Source organism: Ovis canadensis, chromosome 19 (assembly GCF_042477335.2).
Source record: "Ovis canadensis isolate MfBH-ARS-UI-01 breed Bighorn chromosome 19, ARS-UI_OviCan_v2, whole genome shotgun sequence".
In the NCBI taxonomy this organism is placed as follows: domain Eukaryota; kingdom Metazoa; phylum Chordata; class Mammalia; order Artiodactyla; family Bovidae; genus Ovis; species Ovis canadensis.
Window position 1 is genome coordinate 72,097,362 of NC_091263.1, and position 20,417 is coordinate 72,117,778.

General features: G+C 47.1%; 1 protein-coding gene across 1 annotated transcript in view; it reads right to left on the reverse strand.

The window, feature by feature from the left end:
* C19H3orf20 (chromosome 19 C3orf20 homolog) overlaps window positions 1–20,417 on the reverse strand; it is a 51,170-nt gene that overhangs the window by 16,720 nt on the left and 14,033 nt on the right. The window contains exons 4-9 of the mRNA XM_069562125.1: window positions 18,759–18,903; window positions 17,480–17,764; window positions 11,382–11,534; window positions 10,499–10,619; window positions 6,520–6,651; window positions 1,126–1,249 (exon numbers count right to left, since the gene is read on the reverse strand). Of these exons, the coding sequence (XP_069418226.1) occupies window positions 1,126–1,249; window positions 6,520–6,651; window positions 10,499–10,619; window positions 11,382–11,534; window positions 17,480–17,764; window positions 18,759–18,903 (960 nt within the window). The remainder of the gene's footprint in view (window positions 1–1,125; window positions 1,250–6,519; window positions 6,652–10,498; window positions 10,620–11,381; window positions 11,535–17,479; window positions 17,765–18,758; window positions 18,904–20,417) is intronic.

Sequence of the window (20,417 nt, forward strand, 5' to 3'; positions counted from 1 at the left end):
GCGGGCCACTCAGAGCCGGCCGAATGGAGGAACACATCACCTCGATTCTGGCCCTCTGTCAAGAACCCCGCTCTGATCCCTCCTGCCCCGTGGGCCTGTGTTTCGCTCAGCTTTGAGTTCTCACAGTGCTCAGTGTAGAGGCTGGGTGCCCAACGTGTCCCGCTGGTCCCGGTGCCTCCAGCTCTGTTATTTGCTGTACTGACTGTCTTTTGTTTTCTCTACTAGACTGGCCAGAGACCTCCCATTTCTTCATTCACTTACCAAACGCTTCCTCAATGTCGGGCATAAAGATGATCCTGCACAGGGCTCCCTGCCTCTGGGAGCTCCAAGCAGGAGTTGGGGACAGGGGTGGGAAAGCAAAGAAATATCCATAATGCTAGGTGGGAAGACTTATGATTGGAGCGTGGACAAAGTGCTGTGGGAGCCCAGAGGAGTGCGTGACAGTCTGCCAGAAGGCACAGGAAGGCTTTCCAGAGGCAGGGCATAGCTGAACTGAGTATCTGGGGACAAGGAGCAACTCCCCAGGGAGGCTGTGGGGGGCATCACAGCCCTTGTGTGCCCAGCCAGGGGATGGCATGGGGTGGGAGAATCAATGTTTCTTCATACCCAGGCCCATGAGCAGTGAGGAAGAGAGCTCAGACGTGGGAGGGGTCTCGAGGCCAGCCAGCCCTGGAGACTCCACAGGCCTGATAGGGTCAGCCTGGTGACTTGGCTGTTTTCCTCTCTTCTACCAAGACCTTCAACAAGGGGAGGAACAGGAGGTACACGTGGATGATGGGCGATATGGGAGATGGAGCCAAAAAGTGAACCTGTGTGGGTGGGTGTGAGGACAGAGAGAGCAACAGAAAGACCAAGAGAAACCCAGGAAAAAAGCAATCACGTGGAGACATAAAGACGCACAGAGAGCTCTCAGAAGCTGAGGTTGGCAAAGGCCGCCATTATCAGCTGAGCAGCCCTGAGGAAGCTCCTTCCCCACTCTGAGCCTCGTCGTCCCATCACTAATGGGGAATCCTGCTGCGCCATCTCCCAGGGGTGGTGAAGAGCTGTCCTTGGAGGTGACCTGAAGGTGGCCCAGGATCTGGGAAGCCCTGGGACAGGACTGCACCCTCGTTTCTGCCTCCCTACCTGCCGCCAGCAGGATGGAGTTCATGAACTGGGACACTGTCTTCTGAAACCGCCTCTTGATCTCTGCCAGGGCCCGGCTCATCTTAGATATCTTTTCGTCCACGGTGCTGATTCTGCGGGTTATCTAGGGAGAGGCCGAGGGAAGGGCATCAGCAGCAGCCCCACCGGGAGCCGTCTGCCCGGTCCAGTGACCACAGGCGTGGCCCGGCACAGAGGATGTGCTGTCCTTGCAGGGGACCCACCTTGTCCCCTCGGCCCAGCGAATTCCTGCAAGCTGACTCAACCTGCCTCAAATGTCCCCCTCCCCCAGGGAGGCTGGTTGCTCTGGGCAGAACTGTTCCTTGCCTTGGACCCCCACTGTGCTCTCTATGGGGTAAGACAGAGATTAGGTAGCCCTTTGTGATCAGCTGCATGGGAGCCTGTCTCCCCAGCCAGACTCCAACCTCCTGGAGGACAAGCGTCGGCTCTTGGTCTCCCTTGTATCTGGGAGCCAAGCACACAGGAGGCGCTCAGTTTATGCTTGTTGTATTAGGAATAACTGGATGGCCAAATGCCTCTCGGGAGCCTCTGCTGCCTGTATGACCCTCAGAACCCTTTCACCCTGCTGGCAGCTGGGAGGCCACCGTGTGCCAGGTTCCATAGACTGACTGGTACCCATGGGCGCCAGGCCAGGTCTCTAGCTCAGTTTGGGATTACTGCAAAGGGCCACCTTGGCTCCAAGGCTCCTGGGAGGCAAGTTGAGGCCATCTCTGCCTCTGCTGGGGTGGATCGAGGCTCAGCTTCTGGAGTTCATGCAATCAGTGTCTGACTTTTTTTCCAGGAAGTCCTGGCCGACTTGCTAAGCCAGCAGTAATCACTCTCCACGCTGAGCCTGCACACCTGCTCATTCCTGGCTTTCCTGCCCTGGATTCTGATCACCTTTTCCTTTATCCCTAAAACTTCACCAGTCCCCTGAAGCAGGGTCCATGATGTCTGTATCTCCCACTTCACACAGAGGAGCTGGGAAGCAATTTTTCCCCTGAAGAACTGAAGCCTCAAGTAGAGAACAGGGTGGGCGGTGGACAGATTTTTGAAGAACAGTGACGTCAGCTACGTGTCCCTTTTTGTCCTGCAGGCAAGGCTTCTGTAAAGAATGCCCCAATTAACAGCAAAGCCTCAACCATCCTTCTGATGGTTGGTCCCAACCTCTGTCTCTGGGCTAATTTTATTTATTTTTAATTTATACCCAGTCTGCTTCCAAAAAGCATTTGAGGCAGTACTGGGTGAATAAAGCATTTAAAATGAGGCATTTCCTTGCTTCCAAAGTGCTGCCTTGATAGAAATATTTAGTGAGGAGCCTGACTGCAGGGCCATAAAATCTGGGACTGCCACTCTGCCTGTCACTCTGATGGGTGGTTCCTTCCAGGGTAATGCGTGTCTGGGGAACCATTTAACAAGTTTTCCAGTGACAGGGACTGTGAGGGAAGAGGCCACCTTACCCGCATCCCTCAGCTTCCCTAGATGACTACAGGTTTGCTGCTGGGTGACAGGTAGCCCCAAATACACACACTCACACACACACACACACACACACACACACACACCTCTGATGGAGCTGAACTGAATTTTAAAATCACACACACACACACACACACACACACACCTCTGATGGAGCTGAACTGAATTTTAAAATCACACACACACACAAACACACACACACACACCTCTGATGGAGCTGAACTGAATTTTAAAATCCCAGGAAAGAAGTGTGGGAAAGTTGGGTGGGCCTTTACACATCACTATACAAATGGGGAATCTGAGACCCAGGAAGGGATGGTAGATGAGATGGCCCGAGGCCCCCTCCTAGACAAGGCTCTCTCTCTCAAGATTTCACATAAAAATATCGAGATGCTTAACCTGCAAGCGAGGCTTGACATTTGGAAATCCTGCTTCCCACAATAAGCTTGATAGTTCCTCATTTGTCGTTTTTCTGGTCAGAAGGTTGTAAAATCCAGTACACCACCCTGCATTCTCAAAGAGAAGGGGTTGCGACGAGGACGCTTCAGGGCACGTCAGTTTCCTCTGTCAACATTAACACCTAGACTATCACCCAGAATGCAGTGGTTTTCAGAAGCTGTCTTAATGTATTTGCCTGTTTATCCCTACACTAAATGTCCCCAAGACAGTTATGTGTTTTGAGTTATGACGTCCGTATCTGATTTCAGTGCCTTTAGACCATGAAAGTTTTCTACCTTGCTTTATGTTGCTGGGTATGTTCCAGTGTTTCCTACTTTAGAGTCTATGGGAACTTAAGTAGAATTTATACCCTGCTGTTGTGTGAAAACTGTATATCTAAATCCTAAGTACGTTGAATCGGTTCATAGTGCTCTTCATGTCTACTGTATCCTTCTACTTTTTCCAATCTATTAATTCTGCTAATTTTTGAGTTTCATATTGAAACTCCAACTAAAATCTTAATTCCTCTACTTAAAAAATAACTAATCTATAGTAGAACTGTATGTAAGTTTGTTCTGTATTTTTCAGATCTCCTGTAAATGTGCTGTCATACTTTTATAGTTTAGAAGAAAGCGTCACAGCGTACTTGTTAACAAGCAGCTTTCGGCTCCCTCCTGCACAGTCCGCCTCTGCAAGCCTCCTGCCGTGGGAATCCCACCTTTAGGTTCCTGCTGCAGATCTGCTAGAGATATGAGGCAAGCTGCACATGTGGTTTTGGATGTTCCTGAAGCCACATTAAAAGTTCTCAGAAGATGAAATCAATTCTAATAACATATTTATCTAACACAATATGTCAAAAATATGATGACTGCAACATGTAATCAAAATAAATGATCAGTAAGAACCGTGACATTCTCTTTCCATCCTGAGTCTTTGAAATGCAGCGTGTGCTTTCACTTCCAGCCCATCTCAGCCTCGAGTTGTCACATTTCAAGTGCTCAACAGGCATCTGTGACTCACAGCTACCGTGTTGGAACACAAGGCTTTGGACCTCTAATTGTAGCTCATGAAGGCTGCACTTAGTTAAGGCAACATAAGATGTGAATGACTGTGGGGCTTTCCGAGGCCCAGAGGGCATGTTTGGTATGCGGACTTCAGAGCGACTTCTCTCGGCTGTTTCATGAGGGTCTTCAACTGCTTACATCGTGGTTCTCAGCTGTGTTCCAAATTTGAAAGATTATCAGACAGAAGGGTACCAGAAAAAAGATGCATTACTGCAATTTTACAGGGACAAAATTTTTCTATTACCTACTGCCTGGATAAGTCAATGCACATTTAAAAAATACAGTATAAAAAGGTTTTCAAGAAATACAGACATGGGACCGCATACATTCTGTGTACTTAGGCACCCAACAGTGACATTCAGAGTACGAACAGGGGACCAAACTGACAGAATGGCCTCAGCACTCGGCACAGTCATTTGTCTCAGCCCAGAGGGCCTTAAAACCCTGAGGCTGCTTTGGTCTTTGGTGTGGGGAGTGTAGGCTGAAGTCACAGGCATCTGAGTTTCCCGGCTGCTTGCTGAGACCCTTGAAAGAAGTCAGCAGCCCCTCAGCTTCCCTCGCTCCCCTACTCCAAGCTGGTGAAGCTGCATCACAACCACACTGACGCTTTTGCCCCTTCCATTAGACTGAACGTATCTCACAGACAAGAAGGAGTGAGGCCTCTTAAATATCCTTGGCAGGCACTCTAATGTTTATTGAATTAGCTAATCAATTAGAAAAGTTGAAATGCTACCAAAACGTAAGAAAAAACAGTGCAGTGCATCCCTCCAGGAGAAACACAAGTGTTCTCTGTATCTTGCTTAGATAACACTGCTGCTGCTGCTGCTGCTGCTGCTAAGTCGCTTCAGTCGTGTGCGACTCTGTGACCCCATAGACGGCAGCCTACCAGGCCCCCCTGTCCCTGGGATTCTCCAGAACACTGGTCTCCAACAAATGTCTGCCTCGCCTGTGCCCACAGAAAGGGAAACTGAGACACTTCTGAGAGTGAAACTAAAGTGAAAGTTGCTCAGTCGTGTCTGACTCTTTGCGACCCCATGGACTATAGAGACCATGGAATTCTCCAGGCCAGAATACTAGAGTGAGTAGCCATTCCCTTCTTGAGGGGATCTTCCAAACCCAGGGCTCGAACCTAGGTTTCCTGCGCTGCAGGTGCATTCTTTACCAGCTGAGCCACAGGGGAAACCCAAGAGTGAAAGGGATGGGACTAACAATTTCTGGGCTGACAAGTATGAACCGGGACTGGGCCAGGGAACACTGGGAGGTGTGGTCCCCATGCTTCCACTCAAGCAAGCCAATCCCTTGGGCGCAGTGCCAGTGGCTGCTGCCCCCAGGCGTCCTTGGCTACCCCAGTGTCTCACAGCGAATGTCAGCTGTTCTCCTCTGGACTTTAAACTCCTGGGGGATCGGGGACTTTGTCCCCTTTATCCTCTCCATCTCTCTGCAATACTATGGACCAGGCACCGAGGAGGTTCCATGAAGACCCAGTGAACGAAGAACTGGGTTTCCAGACTCTGCCACTGTCTCACCTGCCCCCTTAGCAAGTACTTCATCTAAAGCAGTCCTCACACTGAGTCCTGGGGCAACAGACACAGGTAGGAATCCCCAGTTCAGTAGAGAAGGCTGGCTTATAAATAAAGCAGTGCTGGAATGAGGGGAATCACGGCCGGGAGGGCTGAGTAAGGGGACAGGAGGGCTCTGCCTGGGACAGGTTAAAGAGGTGGTGGAGAGATCAACACACAGGCACCATAATCTTCCTTCAGGAACACACTCCTGCCTACTCATTTGCTCAAGTGGTGTACCAGGGACTGATCATGCCCCTCAGCTCCTGGATTGGACATGACACTCAAGCCTGGCCAGTGAGAGCATCACACACTTCTGGCCACAGAGAACATTCCAGGCATGGGCACCAGATGGAGCCAATGATGTTAGTGTTGGCACCTCTACTGGAACACACAGCAAAGAGAGGTTCTTTTTCTCTTGGGAAAACCAAAGCTGGAAGAACAATGAACCCGGAGAGGCTCATGACCATCTGCTCACCATAAAGTGAGAAAAACTCCTTGAGAACAAAGCCAACAAAGAGGAGGGCCCAGTGAAGGGATGGGGAGATCTTACAGACTCCTTTGAGGGCCTGGATCCAGTCATGTCTGACGCTGCCTATCTACAGATTGACTTTTCAGTTTACTGAGCCTACACTGTCTCTTCCCATGCTTAAGCTAGTCTGCACTGGATTCTGAGGCTCCTGAATGACACTCAACACAAGTTTCAGAGAGAAGGCAGTACTGAAGTCTGACACTGAATGGTGAGCAGAAGTCCACTAGGCAGGGAAAGAGGCCAGGACTTGTATGGGGTGAGATGCTCTGGGCTCAGCCCCGGGTGACTGGCCTATGAGCCTTACCCGCTTATCATGCGATATCCCGTGGGGACAGTTGCTGGCCGATATGGGGAGCGTTACTGTCTCATTCATGGAGGTGAAGGTGACCGTCATGGTATCCTGCCCGAGCACCGTCAGCTTCATTTGCTCGTTCACCTGTGGATGAAGGAACCAGGACTCGGTGGGTCCCTGCTTCTGCTATCCCACCTACTGCTTCTGACACACCGCAAAACACAAAACCCCTCTCGGCCTGGGGCTGAGGGAACCAGATCTTTCTGGTTATTATGTTAGAATCTTGCTTTCACGGAGAAGACAAAAGAATCCCTATTTCTCTTTGCGGGATTAGCAGAAAAAGTAAGGATGCTTCTTCACCACTGACCCTTCCCTTTCCAACCCAAACCTGTAAGCAGCTGTGAAGGAGACGGAGGGATCCAACAGCCGAGTCAGCTCTTACCAGGTTGATTTCCCCCACAGAGACGGGAAAAAATACAACAAAACAACTATCCAAAGGCTCCTAAGAGTGAGCAAAGGCAGGCAGATTCCTGAGTCAAAACTTAAAACGACCAACATGGGATGAGTTCTCTCTGGCTCAAAGAACCAAAGGACAAAACCTGGGGCAAACTACAGTCACAGAAAAGTAAGGAGAAAGTTACAGAAGGGATAGAGAAATAGAGTCCTGGGTGTTATTAATAACCAGGCCACAGCTCTAGCTGATCCCTGGACCATGTGTGAACAGTGCAGACTCAAGGCAGCTGACTTCCCGGGAAAGAGAACACTGAACTGAGATTCGAGCTGCTGCCCACTACTGGTGAGACAAAGTCTGCACTATAACTCTAAGCAAGTCCACTGCCTATTAAACAAAAACAATCAACACATCAGAACTCAGAGACTCCAAAACATAACATCCACAATGTCGGCAATCCAAAACGACTCAACATGTGAAGAACCAGTCAAGTGTGAGCCATTCTCAAGGCAACAAATAACCAATCCTGTCTGATATGTCCTAGATGTTGAAATTAGCAGACAAGGCTTTATAGCAGCTAATTTAACTATGTTCGGTAAAGCAAACAAAGATATACTTATGATGAAAAAAATTAGGAAATCTCAGCAGAGAAACAGAAAATATAAAAAGCAGCTAGATGGAAATTACAGAGTTGAAAATAAATACCTGGAATTTCTAACCCTCACAGGATTAGCACAACAGCAGAATGGAAATGACAGAATAAAGTCAGTGAGCTCGGAGATATATCCACGTAACTTATGTAATCTGAAAAATAAACAGAAAAACACTGAACAACAACAAAAACAGCAGAGCTTCAGGGACCTTCAGGACAATCTTAAAAGGTCTAAAATACATGTAATTGGAGTCTCAGAAGAGATGGAAAGAGATTGGAGCACTACCCCCACCCCCAAATAGGGGCAGAAGACTTCCCAAATTTGATGAAAGATGTGAATTTACAGATTAAAGAAGCTCAGTAAACCCCAAACAGAATTTATACGAAGATAACCACATGCAGACACATCATAGTCAAACTTGTAAAACAAAACCAGAAAAGCTTGAAAGCAGCTGGAGAAAATGAACGATGATTTAAATGACCACAGATTTCTCATCAGAAACTATGGAGGACACACACAATGGAACATCTTTAAGATGCTAATTTTTTTAAGACGTCAAACAGAATTCCATACCCGACAAAAATATTTTTTCATAAAAACATTTTCCACATGAAAAACAACAGAATTTGTTGCCAGAAGATATTCATTTCAAGAAATGCTAAAGGAAGTTCTTCAGGCTGGAGAGAAATGATACCAGGAGGAAAATGGATTTTCAGAGAGGAATGAAAATGCTGGGAATGGTAAACATCTTGGCAGAAACAAACTAGCCACTGCAGCCTTCAAGACAGCATGCAAACTCTTCGGCCTGACATCCAATGCCTCTTGCCTCCACCCCATGATACACACAGCTCCTGGCTTCTTTTCTTGCATGAAAAGCACCTGTGAACTTTTAACAACGCCGCACCGATGCCTAACTTTGGAGACGCTATTCCTCTACCCAGAGTTCCTTCCCTCCTTCTTATCTCTATCTACAGTATGCACACTCGGGTTACACCTCAAGGCCACCTTGTCTTCCAGGCCACCCCTGACTGCACCAGACTCTGCTGTGCATTTGTGTATGCAGCTCTAGGGCCTAGAAGAATGAATTGAAACACACTGCTGAAACACGTGGTGATGTTAAAGCACCCTGCCCACCACCGTTTCAGTTCTCACAAAAGCAATGTGAGGCGAGGACGGAGGCTCTGGTGACCCATCTTGTACTGACGAGACACGAAGACTCAGAGAAGCTGAGTGGTTTTTAGAAAGCTGCACAGCCAGGGTTCAGCAAAACATTAGTACTTGACTCCTCGGATCCTCATCCCAGTTCTCTACTTGGCCACAGTGACATATAACATATGGTGCCTGCTTGCAAGCAACTTACAATCTTTTTGAATTGTAAACTTTTCACACAACTACAAAATGTTAAATATTAAGGCAATAACAATACACCTCTGGACTGGGGAGCTGGGACCTGGTCAAGCAATAAAAAGACTTGTGAAAACTACAAAATCCAGAACCCACGGCAGACCAGATGAATCCGGATCTCTCTGCAGCTGTGTCTGGGGTCTGTTAAAAATGCCATGGGTGATTCTGATATTCAGCCACAACTGAGAACTTCTCCATTGCATAACTAATTGTCCAATGACTCAAATTCCTCATTTCAGTGTGGATTACCTTTTAATCCAGACAGTGGGCCCTGGAAGAAGAGAGAAATGGGCATGAACTGGAGAGCCACAAAGATAGGAAATCTGAGTAGCGCTTTGAAGGAAGAATGATTTGGATTGGCAGACAGAGAAGATGTATTTCAGGCCAATGGGGTGGGAAAGGTGAGTCATGTTCAAAGACTTGAATGTTTCTAAACAAAGGTATGGACTACAGGAATTGGCTTATAAGAATGAGAATCTAGTGGCCAATTTAGAGGATGAACAGGAAGGGCAGGAGATAGGATGCGTGAGCCCCACCATAAACTCCAAGAGTGATTCTGTCTGTAACTCTAACCTTTGGTGAATTCTATGTTCTATGATCTTTCTCTGAATCCCAACCCACGAGCTAATCCCTGTCTCACAGTGCTTACCCTCCTCTACCCTGTATAATTCCCCTAGACTTCTAAGTTCCTTGAGGGGTATAATCTACCTTTCTATCCCCAAGGTTGATGATTTTAAACAATGGGTGATTTTTGCCCCTCAGAGAACCTTTGGTGCTGTCTGGAGATATTTTCGGTTGTCATAACTAGGAGAGTGGGTATCACTGGCATCTGGGATGATACTGATAAATATCCTACAATGCACAATTATCACAAAGAATTACCCATCTCACAATGTCAGTGGTTCCAGGGATGAGAAACTCTGCCACAGGTAAAGTGATAAGCGCACCTAATTTGCTCTATTAGTAAATTAATGAAGTCAGTTGTTATTTAGTACTAGTAATTCATCGTTAACTTATTACTTAGTAAATCTTTGAAGAATAGCTTAACAACCCAAAGAATGAAAAAAGGATTTTTGTCTATCAGCTACCTTTAATGCTCAGGTTTTTTTTATGTCACAGATAATAAATTACAAAAACAAACACTGATGAGGGCCAAAATAATATAACTTTTCTTACTGCCACATTAGACATTAAAAACAAAACTATCAACTACTGTAGCAGTTAATTCCTAAAATAAATGACATTTTAAACTATAAAACATAACATTGTTAATAATAAAAAATACAATAGGAAGAATATTACTAAGAAAGGTCAGTACAACAGTTTCTGCAGGCAACTGAAAAGTTCACTTCAGCCAACCGTGGGCTACTGCCCATCAACGTAGGGACCTCTGGATGAGATCACAAGCTCCTAGAGGCCAGGGCTCCCGTCACACAGGCAGCCTCCTGGCTCTTAATGCCCCACCTCTGCTCCCTACCCCTACCTTGTATTCCAGAGAGAGTAAAGTCTCCGTCTTAGAAGTCCAGCTCCACTTGTGGACTACGTAGCCCTTGTGGTCGTTGGTGATGCCACCTTCCTCATCCAAGACCAAGACGTATGGGCAGCTAGGAGAGATATATAAATGAGGAGCTGCCTCCATGCCCCTGAAGGAAGCCCCCATCACTACAGGATACCAGCAGGCAGGACACTGAGACTCTGCCCTAGATGGAAGAACTGTGGACTCAAGCAAGTAGCCCCACTTCCCCCGCCTAACATGGTCTGAGGTCCCTTCACATCTGTTGATGCTACTTGGGAGAGTCTGCTAGGAAGCACAGGTCTGAGGGAGATGGTGGAGACGCAGGCTAAACCCAAGGGAGATAGAAATGGACTGTGTGCCTACAGCCCAGGAGCTTAAGCATGCAAGATCTCAGGCACCAAAATGGGAAATGGAACATATGTCTCATGAAAGTAAGTCATTCCTTCCAACACAGCTCCTTAAGAGTATCAGACAAAATCCACATTTGGCTGCCAAGAATATGTGCTACCCATGGCCTCTCCTTCACTGTTTCCGAGTATAAAACACTTCTTTTCCCTAAAAAATTCTTCCATGGACCTGACAGCCCAGATCTTGGTGTTCTGGGGGAGCAGGTGGAGCAGGGCTTGGGGAGTCTCCCCTCTCAGCAGCTGTGACATGGATCTGGCAAGTAGGGGCCTCAGGGCACCCGTGTCCCTGAGGCACCACCTGGGCCCTGCCACGCTGTCTTCCTAGACCTCTGGATGCGGACCGGCCCCTCCTCTCACCAGGGGCTCCTGCTCTCCACCTCAGTGCCCACTTCATTACCCTCAGAGACTCTCCCATGGGGCCGAGACTGCTCCCACCTACTCACCGGGCCTTCAGGTTGTAGTGGACACAGCCCTGGCCTTCAGCGTTGAACAGGGCCAGGAAGGAGAAGCTGGGCATGTCATTGAAGAGGCAGGTGATGGCTCTCCCTCTGCAGCATGTGGGGATCTGGCACACGGCGATGTTTCCAGAGGGGTAGCTGGCAGAAACGGTTAAGTGGAGATAACAGAAACTCTCCCGGTTCTGCTCTCAGATGCCTCATGGCGAGCACAACACTGTAAAGCAGCTTTCCTCCAATTAGAATATGAATTTTAAAAAAAATCCCAATAGATGCATAACAGGAGTCCCAAAGATGAAGTAGGGGGACAGAAAGAATGTTTGAAGATATAATGGTTGAAAACTTTTCATGGAAGATATGACTGTGTATGTTCACAAAACTCAACAAACTCCAAGTACAATAAACTCAAACAGAGCCACACTGAGACACATTACTATCAAATGGCATAAAGACAAAGACTCTTGAAAGCAGCAAAAGAAGAGACTTATCATGTACAAAGGATCCTTAATATGACTGGCCAATTTGTCATCAAAAAACAAGGCGGCCAGAGGTACTGGGATGTAACATTTAAAGAGCTGAAAGAAAAAGCTATCAACCAAGACTTCTATATTGAGTACAACTATTCTTCAAAATGAAGGAGAAATTAAAATTTTCCAGATAAACTAAAGCTGAGGGAGTTAACCACTAGTACACCTGCCCAACAAAAAATGCTAAAAGGAGTTCTTAAGGCTGAAATGAAAAAACACTTATTGTTGTCACTAAGTGACACTTATTGTCAGTCACTAAGTCATGACTGACTTTTTGCAACTCCAGGGACTGCAGCACGCCAGGTTCCTCGGTCCTCCACTATCTCCCAGAGGTTGCTCAAATTCATGTCCATTAAGTCGGTGATGCTACCTAACCATCTCATCTTCTGCCTCATCTTTCTTCTTTTGCCTTTAATCTTTCCCAGCATCAAGATCTTTTCCAGTGAATCAGCTCTTTGCAACAGGTGGCCAAAGTACTGGAGCTTCAGCATCAGTCCTTCCAATGAATATTCAGGATTGATTTCCTTTAGGGTTGACTGGTTGGATCTCCTTGCTGTCCAAGGGACTCTCAAGAGTCTTCTCCAGCAGCACAGTTTGAAAGCTTCAGTTCTTGAGCACTCAGTCTTCTTTATGGTCCAGCTCTCACATTCATACGTGACTACCGGAAAAACCGTCGCTTTGACTATATGGAACTTTGTTGGCCAAGAGATATCTCTGCTTTTTAATATGCTATCTAGGTTGGTCACAGCTTTCCTTCCAAGGAGCGTCTTTTAATTTCATGGCTACAGTCATTGTCTGCAGTGATTCTGGAGCCCAGGAAAATAAAATCTGCCACTGCTTCCACTTTTTCCTCTTCTGTTTGCCATGAAGTAATGGGACTGGATGCCATTATCTCAGTTTTCTGAATGTTGAGTGTTAAGCCAGTTTTTTCTCTCTCCTCTTTCACCCTCATCAGGAGGCTCTTTCCTTCCTCTTCACTTTCTGCCATTAGAGTGGCATCATCTGCATATTTGAGGTTACTGATATTTCTCCTGACAATCTTGATTCCAGCTTGTGATTCATCCAGCCTGGCATTTTCCATGATGAACTCTACATATAAGTTAAATAGGCAGGGTGACAACTTACAGCTTTGTCATACCCCTTTCCCAATTTGGAACCAGTCCACCATTCCATGTCCAGTTCTAACTGTTGCTTCTTGACCTAGACATAGGTTTCTCAGAAGAGAGTTAAGGTGGTCTGGTACTTCCATCTTTTCAAGAATTTTCCACAGTTTGCTGTGATCTGCACACTCAAGGCTTTAGTGTAGCCAGTGAAGCAGACATAGATGTTTTTCTGGAATTCCTTTGCTTTCTCCATGATCCACTGAATGTTGGCAATTTGATCTCTGGTTCCTCTGCCTCTTTGAAATTCAGCTTGTACATCTGGAAGTTCTCGGTTCAGGTACTGCTGAAGCTGAGTTTGAAGGATTTGGAACATAACGTTGCCAGGACGTGAAAACACACTTGAAAATAACTCAAAGACACACAAAGGAACAAAGAACACTGACAAAGGTCACTACATAAGTAAATACATGATTCAGTATTATATTATTTTTGGTTTATAATTATTTTTTCCAATATAATTTGAAAGAACAATTACATAAAATAATAATTGTAAATCTATGTTAGTGGCACACAACGTATATATAAAGAGTTAATTTCTGTTAATAACAAAATAAAAGAGGAGGAATGGAGTTGTATAGGAGCAGAGTCTTATATGCTATTGAGGTTATGTTGGTATTTACTCAAACTAATTTGTTGTCAATTGCAATTAATTTCTTGAGACTATTGTAACTAAGTACCACAAACTGGGTGACTTAAATAGCAGAAGTTTATTCTCTCATGGTCTGGAGTCTAGAAACCTGAAATTAAGAGCTGATAGGGCTATGTTCTCAGAGGCTCTGGGGAAGAACACTTCCTTGCCTCTTCCTACTTTTCTGGTGGTTACCAAGAATCTTCAGGATTCCTTTGTTCACAGACGCATCATTCTAACCTTTATCTCAATCATCACATGATCGTTTTCTCTGCGTGTTTGTTTTCTCTTCTTCTAGGGACATCAATAGATGAGGACTCAATTCTAATCCAATGTAACTGCATCTTAATAATTATATCCCATCATACCAGGGAACCACTAAGAAAATAACTAGAAAATATGGAGAAAAGTAAATCAGAGAGCTATGATATAATTCAGCAATCCCACTCTTGGGTATGCTGCTGCTGCTAAGTCGCGTCAGTCGTGTCCGACTCTGTGCGATCCCATAGATGGCAGCCCACCAGGCTCCCCCGTCCCTGGGATTCTCCAGACAAGAACACTGGAGTGGGTTGCCATTTCCTTCTCCAATGCATGAAAGTGAAGTCGCACCGTCGTGTCCGACTCTTAGAGACCCCATGGACTGCAGCCCACCAGGCTCCTCCGCCCACGGGATTTTCCAGGCAAGGGTACTGGAGTGGGGTGCCATTGCCTTCTCTGACTCTTGGGTATATATCTGGAGAAAAATATGGTTCGAATGAGCACCCCAATGTTCACTGCAGCATTGTTTACAACAGCCAAGACATGGAAGCAACCTAAATGTCTGCTGACAGATGAGCGGATAGAGAAAGATGCCGTACATATATACAACGGAATATCACTCAGCCATTAAAAAGAGCGAAATAAGGCCACTTGCAGCAACATAAAGGGACCTGGAGATTATCATACTAAGTGAAGAAAGTCAGAGAAGGACAAATATCATATGATGTTGCTTATATGCAGAATAAAAAGAAAACGTACAAATGAACTTCTTTACAAAACAGAAATATAGTCACAGATGTAGAAAACAAGCTTGTGGTTACCAGGAGGGAAAGGGTGGGGGGGGAGATAAACTGGGAGACTGGGACTGACACATACACACCACTATATAAAAAGCAGAGAACCAAGAACCTACTGGCTGGCACAGAGAATTGTCCTCAATGCTCCGCCATGACCAACACGGGAAAAGAATCTTAAAAAGAGCAGATATAGTAAATCAACTATGTATCAATTTTTTAAAAGATGAAAAAAATTAAAGAGTGGAGATTCACTTCACTGTACAGCAGAAACTACTAACTGTGTAAATCAATTATATTCCAATAAAATTAAAAAAAATATTTGTATTAAAGGAGAATGATAGCAAATCAACAACTGAACCTTCCACTGTAATGAACCATTAAACGGAGAGCAAAGTAAAACTAAAGCTACCAGAAGGAGGAAATAATATAAGAAGAGAAAACAAAGAACAGAAAAAGACAATAGAGAGAACCCCAAAACCCCCAAACTGTTTCTCTGAACAGCCCTGTGAAGTTAGCAAAACTCTAGCTAGACTGAGGGGTGGGGAGGTGGGGAGGAAGACTCAACCCAACAGTTGCACTTGTGTTTTGGCCACAGGAACACAGACGCTGTCCTTCAAGATCACTGGGTCCCACTTCGTCATTTTATAATGCAGAGGAGTAAGTCCCAGAGGGATGCAGGGGCTTGGGCAGGGTCACCAAGAACTGGGCCTAGAGTCCAGGCCTCCTCCTCCGCTCCTCCCACAGCCGAACTACATTAATGGCCAGGATGTGATGATCACTGGGGATGAGGTCAAGCACACCCGCGTCGATGGCTCAGGTCTCCAGCAGGAGACATTCGGGATTCTGCGGCAGGGGAGCGAGTATGGATCCCTACAGGCTAAGCTGTGTGCGGGCCCCCAAACCCCTGACCTATACTCATTCACCCTCTCTGGTGGCAGCTTAACTCACAGACACAGGCTTCGTGAGCTCTGGGGAATGGTCCCATTCAATGCAATGTGGAGTCAGTCAGAGGGGCAGCCCCACGACCCCTGTGAGCAGCAGCTGCCTAATAAGGAGTTCAACATACAGGGGGCCCTGGAAGCGGGGCTGAGAGAGGGTGATGAATGCACTCATTTATGGCCAGAGAAACAATAGGACTCCTGTGACAGGCACTACAGTTCTGAATGCCCAGTTCAGTGGAGAGGAAGCCAAAGAAAATGAGGGGCCATGGCCGGCGGACCTGCTGAGCTGCCTGCTGAGACAGCTCAGAGAGCCACCCTCTCTGCCAAAGGTGGTGAACCCTGTATGCTTAGTGGTTTTATTAGTAAAATGAGGTTTCCCCCTGGCTTCCAGAACCCCTGTCCTGCTCTCTGTGGGAGGGAATAATCCTGAAAGGCATAAAAATGGTGCTGGGAAGAGGGCCCTGAATAGAGGTCAGGAGACCCTGGATCCACGCCTGGCTCTGCCAACAGTTTCCCCTGTGGCATTGGGTGAGTCACCCCTCTGGGTCTTGGTTTCCCTGTTGCTACAACGAAGGGACAAGAATGAAAAGACTGGTGTCTCTTTGCATCTCGTCCAACTTAGGCTGCAGAGTCTGGAGTCAGCACCCTGCCCTCTCTGGCCGCAGAGCCTTGCTGACAAACAGGCTGTGCATCTGAGTCCGGTCCAGCTCTAGAGCATGTTGGGGAGAGGGCGACAGGGGCCCCGTAAGGAGCATAGGGTGCAAGGTGCCTTCCTGATACACTGTTTCTCCCCCGCACCGTTCTCCAAAGGGAGCCCTCTCTCACCAATCAACACCCAAATTCAAACTCCTTTCCCTCATTTCAGAAGAAAGCACTCATAGTCAAGTTGCTCCCTCCAAGGTCAAGTGGCACCTTCATTCTATTCACCATCACATATGATACTCGAGAAACATTTGTGTAAAAAAAAGCAATGACTCCATTCACTCTAAAATATGCATAACCCTCAGCATTTACCCAACGAGGATTTGCATATTAGAAATCTCACTTTTCGTCAGTCTAGCGTTCTGCAATCCAGGTACACAGACAAGCTGTGGAGGTCTGCAGACCCCTGCAACCACAGGCCATGCTTCCCTGCATGTCTCAGCGCATGTTTCCAGGAAGAGGGTCTACACCTTTCACCAGACTCTCAAAGGGAACATGTGTCCCCCTGGGCCACTCCCACACCCCGAGGCTGCGACCCAGCTGCCCATGTGCTCATGAGTGCAGACAGACTTCTGCTGCAGAGCAGCTCGGGCGGGCACATGCCAGGTGGGGTTCTGGGCTGTGGATCAGACTCCAAATACATGGATCTTGTGGGCAAAGTATTCAAGAACCACAGGGCTCATCCAGTGAGCCTGGAACAGAAAGATGAAGACTCTCCCACCTGGACTGAGGGTCTCCTATCATCTTGTCTCAGCTAGAGATGTTCTGTGTCTCTAACCTCTTGTTGCCTGGGAGAACCCTGAAGGCAGAGACCACTGCTATACCCCCAGCACAGGCTGACACGTGATCATACACAGCTGGCCTTGTTGCATCCTGGTTGATAGGACCTGAACTGGAGGCTTGACTCTCAGGACTTCTTCCTCTGACCTGGACAAATTCTTAATACCCCGGAGCACCGGTCACCAGGCTTCTCTGATCAACTGAAAAGCCAAAGGAAGCACCCCGGCTTTATCAAACCCTGGCGTTCTCCGGGCTGAGCTGCAGGGAGAAAGGACCGAACAGAAGGATACTAAACAAAGGAGGACCCATCGTAGAAGGAGTAATGCAACTTGATGAACTTCCTGGGCCCCTTCCACTCCAGAGAGTGCCGGCTGGAGTGGAGGTGGTAGGCGGGAGGCTGGTGAGGGGTGGGAGCATAAGTCTGAGCACCCGGAGGGTGAGGGTGGTGGGAGCTCTGGGTCTGAGCATCCCCTTTGGGGGTCGACATTAGATGAGGGGGCATCTTTGCCCTGTAGTTGCGTATGATGATGGGGTAGAAGATATTCCTCCCTTTCCACGAGACCCTTTCGGCTTCTCTGCAGGGAAGGAGATCAACATGTCTTCTAGCCACTTGGCTCTCACTCACCAGGGAGGCTCCCTGTAGCTCCTCCCCAGCTCCCGAGACTCCCATCCCATCTCCCTGTCCCCGGAGGACCTTCTCCCACCCTAACACCTCATCCTCACAGGTAATGTTTTTAGGAAGAACTGGGAAGGGCTGTACCCCTGTCAGACCACTCCTGGCCTCATTTCCACCTTTTGCACAGTGGTGGAGACCCACGGGGTGGGCCTGTGTGCAAAATGGGATGGGGAGCTGGAGGCTTTGATCCCCTCCCAATCCTGAGGTTACAAAGGAAGACAGCTTCCTTCTGAAATGTCACAGTTATGAGCAAACTGGGTGGCTGCCCTCTACCCAAGCTCTACAGCTGCAGAGACAGTCGCCCAGGAGCTCCAGGACACGTATATGCTTAGATGTGACTACGTTTGAAGTCCTTCATGGGCCTTGCTCCAGGGAACAAGGCAAATGCAGGTTCACCTGCTGGGACTCGTGACCCACAAAATCATAAATATCATTAATCACCCATGTAGATATGTTTTGTTTGAGAGGTGTTTCTCTTTTTCCAAAGAGAACATCTAACAAATTGTGTTAAAAAATAAACATGCTTAACTACAAGGGTGTGTAAATTATAGGAAGCCATGCAAAGAGGTCTCACTGGTGAGGAGGCAAGAAGCATTGCCCTGGGTCAGGCTCACTGAGCTAGAGGACCTCAGACAATGCTTTCCTACCGTGCACTTGGGGTACCTCAGCTTCCTCATCTGCAGAATGAGCATAAACCTACCTTCTTCATAAGGTTACAGTATGACTGAAAAGGAGAATGAATGGCAAAGGACTAGGGATGTGCGTGTGAGGGATGGCAAAGACCCCTCCACTGTCGCTGGGGGCACCGGGTGGCCAACACCCCCAGGATGCCCCTTCCACACACACAGGCCATGCCCTCCTCTCCCACCTGCCCCAACCACTGGGGCGCTCACATAACACGACACATCTCCTGCAGCTTCTCCCGGGCTTCAGGGCAAGGGTCGCTCAACTCGATAACCTCGGAGGCAGAGGTTCCCGCTCCTGCTCCTCGCTGCGGGGACGCCAAAGCATCGTCCGCATTTTTGGGTTTGCCTGTAGCTGGAGATGAAGAGGTTAAGGACGGTTTGAGACAATGGTTTCTCAAGATGCTCCTGTTTACCTGGGGAGAGGGGCTGGGGAGAGCAGCAGAGCCACATCCTTTGAGTCAAAATAACTGGGAATCATTTATGCTTCCAGAGGCAGGAACTCCCAGCAGGTCTTATGAAACAGGCGTCACTCTGTGAGTCAACTGAGTGGGTGTCAGGAACATTCATGCAGGATGGTGAATCCAGCCACGTTTCCCCAAGTGCGGCCTGGTTCTGGATAGGGAGAGGACACCTATGGCTGCCGTGGATACAGAAGGGATTCCTTGTGATACTTTGACTTAAGACAAAAAGTCTCAATTCCAGCTCAAGGAATGGGCTTCAACACTTCTGTAATGCTGGCTTATCTCAGCCTTCAGCAGAGGGCAGTATATGGACTGAGACTTGGAGTGTGATGTTTTGGAGTTTTCTGCATGTGTTTGTGGTAAAATACATATAACAAAAACGTACCAACTTCATTTTTAAGAGGCCAGTTCAGAGGTATCAAATACACTCACGGTGCTGTGCAACTGTCATCACCATCTATTCCCATAACTCTTTACATTTTGTAAAACTGAAACTGCAGCAACAACTCCCCGTTCTCCCCTCCCGCCAGCCCCTGGCAACCACCAGTCTAACTTTCTATCTTTATGATTTTGACTATTCTAAGTGCCTTGTATAAGTGGAGTCATACAGTATTTGACTTTTTTGTGACTGGTATATTTCATGTGGTATAATGTCCTCAAGGTTCACTGATATTTTAACAATACTGCACAATTCCCTTCCTTTTTAAGGCTGAACAATATTCCATAGGTACAGACCAAATTTTATTTTTTGACCACACCATGTGGCATGTGGATCTTAGTTCCCCAACCAGGGATCGAACTCATGCCCCCTGCCCTGGAAGCATGGCATCTTGACCACTGGATCTCCAGGGATGACCCATGACCAACTATTCTTTATCCATCATTTACTGATAGACAGTTGAGTTTCACCCATGTTTTAGCTACTGTGAATAAAGCTGCTATGGACACTTGTAGAAACGCCTCTTTGAGACCCTGCTTCTAATTCTTTTGGGTATATGCTGAGAATTGAAATCACTGGATTATATGGTAATTCCATGTTTAATTTTTGAGGAACTGCCATGCTGTCTTCCACAGTAAACCTGGCTGTACCATTTGACATTCCTACCAACAGTGCGAAAGGGTTCCAACATCTCTGCATTTTCACCAGCACTTGTTTTCTGGTTTTTGACAGTAATCATCCTACTGGGGGTGAGGTAGTATCTCATTGTAGTTTTGATATCCATTCTCCCAATAGTTAGTGATGTTGAACCTCTTTTAATGTGTCTATGGGCCACCTATATCTTCTTTGGAGAAATGTCTATTCAAGTCCTTTGCCCATTTTTGAATCAGGTTGTTTTTTTGTTCTTGAGTTTTAGAAGCTCTCTATATATTCTGGATATCACTCCCTCATCAGACATGATTTGCA